The sequence below is a fragment of the Gorilla gorilla genome, chromosome 23 (assembly GCF_029281585.2).
Source record: "Gorilla gorilla gorilla isolate KB3781 chromosome 23, NHGRI_mGorGor1-v2.1_pri, whole genome shotgun sequence".
NCBI classification, from domain to species: domain Eukaryota; kingdom Metazoa; phylum Chordata; class Mammalia; order Primates; family Hominidae; genus Gorilla; species Gorilla gorilla.
The window spans coordinates 22506039-22514346 of NC_086018.1; the positions used below are offsets into that span (position 1 = coordinate 22506039).

General features: G+C 56.8%; 1 protein-coding gene across 8 annotated transcripts; it reads right to left on the reverse strand.

Annotated features, from left to right (window-relative positions):
- Positions 1-3032: 3032 nt before the first annotated feature.
- LOC101149759 (glutathione hydrolase light chain 2) lies at positions 3033-8200 on the reverse strand. 8 transcript variants are annotated; one of them, XM_031005683.3, is made up of 5 exons: positions 8071-8200; positions 4410-4619; positions 4050-4177; positions 3641-3948; positions 3033-3336 (listed from the first exon to the last, which is right to left on the reverse strand). In XM_031005683.3, exons 2-5 carry the CDS (start codon positions 4583-4585, stop codon positions 3190-3192), a joined length of 759 nt encoding a protein of 252 aa, XP_030861543.1. In that variant the 5' UTR covers positions 4586-4619; positions 8071-8200; the 3' UTR covers positions 3033-3189. The 8 variants fall into 8 exon arrangements, with proteins under 8 accessions (XP_030861543.1, XP_030861545.1, XP_030861542.1 ...); XM_031005685.3 differs by having other exon boundaries at positions 4410-4597; positions 8071-8180; XM_031005682.3 differs by lacking the exon at positions 8071-8200 and adding an exon at positions 8010-8048.
- Between the last annotated feature and the right edge of the window lie 108 nt (positions 8201-8308).

The window sequence follows — 8308 nt, forward strand, 5'->3', positions numbered from 1 at the left end:
AGGACCCACTGAGGGGCTCCGTTGACCAGGCTCAGCAGGGGTGCAGGTGATGTGGGCTGGACTTCTTCCCACGTGGCCCCCACAGTCCTCCCCGCTCCCTCCCCAGCTGAACACTGCCTGCTCCAGATGTCTACACCTGGAGTCTGGGCCTCTCCATCTGGGCAGCAGAGAAACTGAGGCACAGAGACAGACTGTGTCCTTACAGGCCACACAGCCTGCCAGGCCCCTATGTCCGGCCAGAGCCCCTGGTCAGCCTGGGCTGCAGTGATTGTTTAGAGGTAGGCTGTTCCCACGGCTGCCTCTCACGGTAGGGGGGCCTGTGGACGCCTCCTCCCGCCCCCACCCGACTCCCAAGCCTCAGTGACATTGCTCAACCAGGAGCTGAAGTGCATTCCCGGGCTCAGGCCAGCCCACCCACTGACCCGCTGCAGTCCTGGGAGCCCAGAGGCCTGGGCAGCAGGAACAGTGGAGACAGCAGTGTGGGGGACATCCCCCCTCCTCTCCCCACCATCCTCGTCAGGCAGAGGCCAGGGTGCAGGGACCACCCGAGCAAAGGCCCAGGGAAATGAATGGGTGTCATTCTGGTCCTGACCCGAGGCACAGCCAGGAAGGTCCCTGTGGGGAAAAGAAAGAGATATCAGACTGTTACTGTGTCTGTGTAGAAAGAAGTAGACGTAAGAGGCTCCATTTTGTTGTGTAGTAAGAAAAATTCTTTTGCCTTGAGATGCCGTTAATCTGTAACCCTAGCCCCAACCCTGTGCTCACAGAAACATGTACTGTGTCGACTCAAGGTTTAATGGATTAAGGGCTGTGCAGGATGTGCTTTGTTAAACAAATGCTTGAAGGCAGCATGCTTGTTAAGAGTCATCACCACTCCCTAATCTCAAGTAAGCAGGGACACAAAACACTGCAGAAGGCCGCAGGGACCTCTGCCTAGGAAAGCCAGGTATTGTCCAAGGTTTCTCCCCATGTGACAGTCTGAAATATGGCCTCGTGGGAAGGGAAAGACGTGACCGTCCCCCAGCCCGACACCCGTAAAGGGTCTGTGCTGAGGAGGATTAGTAAAAGAGGAAGGCCTCTTTGCAGTTGAGATAAGAGGAAGGCATCTCTCTCCTGATCGTCCCTGGGCAAAGGAATGTCTCGGTGTAAAACCTGATTGTATATTCCATCTACTGAGATAGGAGAAAACTGCCTTAGGGCTGGAGGTGGGACATGCTGGTGGCAATACTGCTCTTTAATGCATTGAGATGTTTATGTATATGCACATCAAAGCACAGCACCTTTTTCTTAACCTTGTTTATGACACAGAAACATTTGTTCACGTGTTTTCCTGCTGACCCTCTCCCCACTATTACCCTATTGTCCTGCCACATCCCCCTCTCTGAGATGGTAGAGATAATGATCAATAAATACTAGGGAACTCAGAGACTGGTGCCAGCGTGGGTCCTCCATATGCTGAGTGCAGGTCCCCTGGGCCCACTTTTCTTTCTCTATACTTTGTCTCTGTGTCTCTTTCTTTTCTCAGTCTCTTGTCCCACCTGATGAGAAACACCCACAGATGTGGAGGGGCAGGCCGCTCCTTCAGGTCCCTGAATGTCCTTCCTCAGGAAATGATGGGGGAAGGGGCGATGAGAATGAAGGAGAGGATTTAAGTCCCTCACCCCCCGAGGTAGTCCTGGGCTGAGCCCCATGGGACCTGGAGAACCAGGGTGTACCCCACCAGCGTGTCGGGTCCAGGAAGCCTCGTGGCCAGCTCCCACTTCTCTTGCTGCTGTGCAACCCAGAGCAAGGCCTGCCCCTCCAGCTTCAGTCTTCTCCCCTGCAAATGGGGCCACAGCCTTTCCTCTCAGGCCAAAATAAGGATTGAGGCCGGGTGCAGTGGCTCACCCCTGTAATCCTAGCACTTTGGGAGACTGAGATGGGGGGACTGCTTGAAGTCAGAAGTTAAGACCAGCCTGGTCAACATAGTGAGACCCCATCTCTATTGGTTTAAATTTTTTTTAAAAAATTAAATAAATAAAATAAGGATTGAGGAGTGACTTGTACACCATTTGAGCCCACCTCCATCTCACCCCTGCAGAGCCCCAGAGACACAGCCCTCCAGAGCTCAGACCCAGTGGGACTTGACTCCACAGGCAGAAAACCCTGTTTGTCTATGGGCCCTTTGGAATCACCAGGTCTTCGGGGATCCTGAAGGATAGCCCCGACCTGGCCTCACCTGGCCCCTGGCCCCAGTGCCCCTGGTGATATCCAGGTGCTGGGCTGTGGTCACCGCCTCCCACCAGCCCACCTCCACCAGCCCTTCCCAGAACCCTGCCCCAGGTGTTGGAACTGTGCACAGAGGAGGGAGCAGGCCCTGAGGGAGGCCTGGAGGGGCTGCGGATGGTGAAGGCTGCTGTGTCGAGCTGTTTCCTTCCGGACCCACTCCCTCTGGGCTGCGTCCCCGGCTGGTCCAAGCCCTGATCCCTGGGATCTGGGGACATCTTCCCGTTTGCTGTTCCCTGAGAACCAGGCCTCCCTCTGGAGAGGATCACAAGCTTGGGTTTCACTCTGGGCTTAAACTTGGAAACCCCCCAGGGGCGTGGCTCTGACCGAGATGTTTTCCTCCAGCCTGTTGCCCAGTTCCCATTCCTCGGACCTCAGCTTCACCTCCAGTGTCATCGGCAGGGTGAGCTGGACGCCTACGGGTCTGAGAAGGCGCCCGGGTTCCCAGCATCAGCTGGCCACCCTCTGCCTAAGAAAGTGCCAGGGTCGTGGCACCCCCTGGTGGCTGATCCTAGGTAGTGTCACTGCCCAGCCCCAGTAAGGGAGGGCCTGGCCCCAAAGTCCGAGGGATCAGGGTGGGAAGGGGCAGAGCTTGGTGTGAACCTTCCCCTGGCCCCCAGCCATGTGCCTGGCTCTCCCCATGCTGAAGATGCTGAGGCTAGTTCCAGTGCCCGCATTGTGAAGATCTCCGAATCCCACCTCTCTGTTCCTCCCCAGCCAGATGGCTCCATTTCACACACAATACACTGAGGCCCAGAGAGTGGGGAGACAGGCCAGGGAGGCCACCTGGAGCCTGGCACAGTGGCCTCATTTATTGTGCTGCTCTGCTGCTCACAGGAGAAGCCCGTCCCCCAAAGTCCTCTTCCTGGTCCTGGTGAGTATTTTGTCCCTGGATTGCTTGTCAGCCTTGTCCGCCTGGAGCAATCAGTAGCCAGCAGGTTCCCTGCCTTTCCTGGAGTCCGAGGCAGCTGCCCAGCCACCAGCCGTGTGGACGATGGCTTGCACCACAGCGATGAAGGTGGACGCGATCTGGGTGTGATGGTGCCGGGTCTCCAGGGCTGCAGTCACTGCCTGGGGGTGGGAGGAGAGGGGAAGCCTGAGCAGGGCTCCAGATGCCACCTGAACCACACCTGTGTGGTCACAGGCCTCAGCCCAGGTGGTGCCATTTCAGGCCAGGTCATCAGGAAGAGCAGGTTGGGGCCTGCTGGGTCTCATTGGAGCAGGGGGCTTGGCCCTCATGGCACAGGGGCTCCAGATGGCCCAGGCACTAGAGAGAGGACACCAACCATTGTCCACTCTGTGATGATCCAGGCCTCCAGCCCAGGATGCCCTGGGGCCCCACACCGTGACTCAGTTTCTCCAACCCCCGGCCCACCTGGTCAATGTTTCTCTCCACTGTCGTGACATTGGGCAGAAGCTGGTTGTGCAGCCGGGGCTCCTCCACGGCCCGCTTCACGTCATAGTCGAACCAGAGGTTGTAGATGATGGCCTGGGGCATGGGAGTGTGATCAGCATGGCTTGGGGGCTGTGCAGGGTGGGCACGGCCAGGGAGAAAAGGTGTGACACATGCCAGTGCAGTGGCCGTGGTGATCTGTGTGCCCCCAGCAGCTCCCACCACCATCCGGACCTGGCCGTCCTGGCCCACCATGATCGTCGGGCACATGGACGAGAGCGGCTGCTTCCCTGCGGCCGATGGGAGAAGACAGGGATGCCCGTCAGCTGCCTGCCCAGGACACCCGCCCCTCTCCACCCCAGTCCCCCACCCCCGGACCTCCACCCCATACCTGGCTGGATGAAATTGGCAGGTGAGGGGGGTACCCCAAACTCGTTGGTGATGCTGGGAGAGCTGAAGTCGTCCATTTCATTATTGAACAGGATCCCGCTGACCGGGGAGCGGACCTTGGAGCCAAAGCTACCGCCCAGCCAGGTCAGACAGTGCCCGACCTTGTCTGGCCCAGCCTGGTCCCTATCCACCCACTGAGGCTCAAACATACTCACTGAGAGGCCCAGGATAAGCTACCAAGGTTGGGCCTCAGTTTCCCACCAGGAAAAGAGGTGATGGAGCCACCTTACTGGATAAGTGGGCAGTCCCTGGGCCACCCGCCCCTGGCCCTTTCCCACCCAGGTGGCCCAGCAGCCCCTACTAGAGGTTGATGGTGCTGGTGGCGGACACAGCACTGCCGTCCTCTGCGACGACAGACAGGTGAGCAGTGCCCCCATCAACCGGCGTGTAGAACTCGGGCTTGTAGTAGGAGATCGGGTGAGTGGTGTCGTCAGAGATCTGGGCCCGGAGCTGGGCAGCGAAGAACTCAGAGGTCATGTTGCGGACCACCTGCCGAGACCCCAGAGCTGGCCTGAGGAGGTGGGGAGGGAGGGTGGGGAGGGGGCACAGGTCTCAGAAGGCCCTTGACTGTGACTCTGACCGCAACCCTCTGGCAGCCACAACCTTCCGTGGCTCCCCAGGACCCAAGGGCAGGCCCAGGACCTTGCATGGCCAGTCTGGCTCCCTGTCTCTGTCGCGTTCCAGCGACTCTGAATGTCTGTCTGCCTGGTCCTCAGCCTCCAGACCCTTGCTGCATTCAATCACTCATTCCTTCATGCAAAAAATATTTCTAAAGTTTGCACTGCATGCCTGGCACTGGGGAATCAACGGGGAACAGACACTTAGGTCCTGCCCTCATGCCAAGAAAAACAAACACACACAGGGAAAGTGCTGAAACCACAAGCCAGGTAAGGGGAATCAAGAGGCATGAGGTATGGGCAGAGTGGTCAGGGAGGGCTTCTCAGAGGAGGCAACGTGTGAAAAGAGCCTGGAATGTGGCCTAAATGGTCAGTGCAAAGGCCCTGAGGCAGGTGGTATAGGCTGGTGAGCGATAGGCAGAGAGTGAATGGAGTGGGGTGGGGAGAAGAGGATGAAGATGCAGGCTGGGGCCCATCCCACAGGACCTCCTAGGTCCCATAACAACTGGCTTTTGCTCTGTGCCATGCAGGCTTAGGGCAGAGGAATGAGCAGGCTGGGGAGTGTTTTCACAGGGTCCCTCTGGCAGCTATGACGGGGATAAGGATAAAGCCCAAAGGGGAGGCTGTGGGTATCCACCAGGCAAGAGATGATGGCCTGGGTGGGAGAAAGAGAAGAATCAAGGATGGCGCCGACTAGCGAGGTAAACCCTGCAGAAGGGGCAGGTTTGGGGATGGTCACGAGCTTGATTTTGGATACTTCATCAGACCTGAAGAGCATGGGTGCACGTATAAAAAAAATAAATAAATAAGCATGGGTTCACGGGCAAGGGCGGGCTGAGAGATGAACATGGAGGTATTGACATTGAGTGGCTGCTGGATGCCATGAGCCTGGCCAAGGTCCCCAAGGCAGTGGCGAGGAGATGAGGAGGTCAAGGAGGAGACAGAGGATGGACCCGAAGGCCGAAGAAAATGCCTCAAGAGAGTTTCAACACCGGGCGCGGTGGCTCACGCCTGTAATCCCAGCACTTTGGGAGGCCGAGGCCTGTAATCCCAGCACTTTGGGAGGGGGATCACGACGTCAGGAGATGGAGATCATCCTGGCTAACACGGTGAAACCCCGTCTCTACTAAAAATACAAAAAATTAGCCGGGTGTGGTGGCGGGCGCCTGTAGTCCCAACTACTCCAGAGGCTGAGGCAGGAGAATGCCGTGAACCCGGTAGGCGGAGCTTGCGGTGAGCCGAGATCGGGCCACTGGAATCCAGCCTGGGCGATAGAGGGAGACTCCATCTCAAAAAAAAAAAAAAAAAAAAAAGAGAGAGTCTGACTCTGTTGCCCAGGCTGGAGTGCAGTGGCGCGATCTCGGCGCATCACAATCCCTTCCCCGTCCCCGGGTTCAAGTGATTTTCCTGTCTCAGCCGCCGGAGTAGCTGGGACTACAGGCGCGTGCCACCATGTCTGACTAAATTTGTATTTTTACTAGAGACGGGGTTTCACTATGTTGGCCAGGCTGGTCTCCAACTCCTGATCTCGTGATCCGCCCGCCCCGACCTCCCAAAGTGCTGGGATGCGTGAGCCTCCACGCCTGGCCACTATTTTTTCTTTTTCTTTCGTGTGTGTGTGTGTGTGTGTGTGTGTGTGTGTGTGTGTGTGTGTGTGTGTGTGTGACGAAGTTTCGCTCTTGTTGCCCAGGTTGGAGTGCAATGGTGTGATCTCAGCTCACTGCAATCCCCGCCTCAGCAGGAGAGCAGGAATCGTCAGTGATCCACTGGCGGATCTGCAGCCATTGTGCGCGCCAGGTCTTCCCATGTCTTTTGTGCGCGCGCCCCTTCTTCCAGTACCTATCCTGCGGGCGTCCCCTAGCCTCCCGCCATTGCCAGCAGGTGCTGAGATCGCGCCATTGCACTCCAGCCTGGGGGACAAGAGCAAAACTCCATGTCAAAAAAAAAAAAAAAAAAGGATGAAAATTTTGGAAACATATGGAAGAAATCAAATGGATTTCTAGCTCAACTAAATCGTAATTATTCAGTGTCTAGTTTTTCCAAGAAACCACATATTTCATGTCCACAATCAGGGCCACAGTCCCAGCTCTCAAGTGTGGTTGTTTCCTAAGCAAATTGAAGAACACAGGCATAAAAGTTCATTAAATCAATAAACCTTTTTCTCTCTGTCTCTCTCTCTCTCTTTTTTTTTTTTTTTTTTTTTGAGACGGAGGTTCGCACTGTCACCCAGGCTGGAGTGCAGTGGTGAGATCTCGGGTCACTGCAAGCTCCGCCTCCCGAGTTCACGCCATTCTCCTGCCTCAGCCTCCGGAGTAGCTGGGACTACAGGCGCCCGCCACCACGCCCGGCTAATTTTTTGTAGTTTTAGTAGAGACGGGGTTTCGCTATGTTGGCCAGGCTGGTCTCCAACTCCTGACATCGTGATCCGCCCGCTTCCGCCTCCACCTCCCAAAGTGCCACCGCTCCCGGCCTTTTTTTTAGGACAGAGTCTCGGCCCGGCGCGGTGGCTGACGCCTTTAATCCCAGCACTTTGGTAGGCCGAAGCAGGCTGATCACGAGGTCAGGAGATCGAGACCATCCTGGCTAACACGGTGAAACCCCGTCTCTACTAAAAAATACAAAAAATTAGCCGGGTGTGGTGGCGGGCGCCTGTAGTCCGAGCTACTCCAGAGGCTGAGGCAGGAGAATGGCGTGAACCCGGTAGGCGGAGCTTGCGGTGAGCCGAGATCAGGCCACTGGAATCCAGCCTGGGCGACAGAGGGAGACTGCGTCTCAAAAAAAAAAAAAAAAAAAAAAGAGTCTGGCTCTGTTGCTCAGGCTGGAGTGCAGTGGCGCGATCTCGGCGCATCACAATCCCTTCCCCGCCCGCCCCCGGGTTCAAGTGATTCTCCTGTCTCAGCCGCCGGAGTAGCTGGGACTACAGGCGCGTGCCACCATGTCTGACTAAATTTGTATTTTTACTAGAGACGGGGTTTCACTATGTTGGCCAGGCTGGTCTCCAACTCCTGATCTCGTGATCCGTCCGCCCCGACCTCCCAAAGTGCTAGGATTATAGGCATAAGCCACCACGCCCGGCCTCTTTTTTTTCTTTTTCTTTTTTTTATCTGGAGACTGAGTTTTGCACTTGTTGCCCAGGCTGGAGTGCAATGGTGCGATCTCAGCTCACTGCAATCTCCACCTCAGCAGGAGAGCAGGAATCTTCAGTGATCCACCGGCAGATCTGCAGCCATTGTGGGCACCTGTTCCTCCCGCGACCTTTGTGCCCGCCTCTCTCCTTCCAGTACCTATTGCATGACCCCCCACGTCCGCCTCCCGCCATTGCCAGCAAGTGCCTGGCGCGGGTACCTGGCTGCGCTTATTAATCCGTTAAGCTCGCTCTGTCACGGGCGCCATTATGTGCTCACGCGCCCGCTCCCTCAGGTTTAAAAGGCGCGCTGCCCGGCAACAGAAGAAACTGCTGGCTTAGCCTTTGGCCGAGTTGGCGGCTGGACGAGGACGCTCAGAGCCCAGCTCTCGAGAGTTCAAGCAACCGACGGTTCCCCACTGCTCCCAGGAGCGGTTACCTGGGCACTCTGTGCCCCTC

Coding starts and splice junctions, on each gene's coding strand:
- LOC101149759 (XM_031005682.3), bottom strand. CDS start 8,044: ATGGCGGGAGGCGGACGTGGGGGGTCATGCAATAG. Junction 4,620..8,009: donor CGTGGGGGGTCATGCAATAG/GTACTGGAAGGA, acceptor CCACCTCCTCAG/GCCAGCTCTGGGGTCTCGGC. Junction 3,949..4,049: donor TGCCAATTTCATCCAGCCAG/GTATGGGGTGGA, acceptor CATCGGCCGCAG/GGAAGCAGCCGCTCTCGTCC.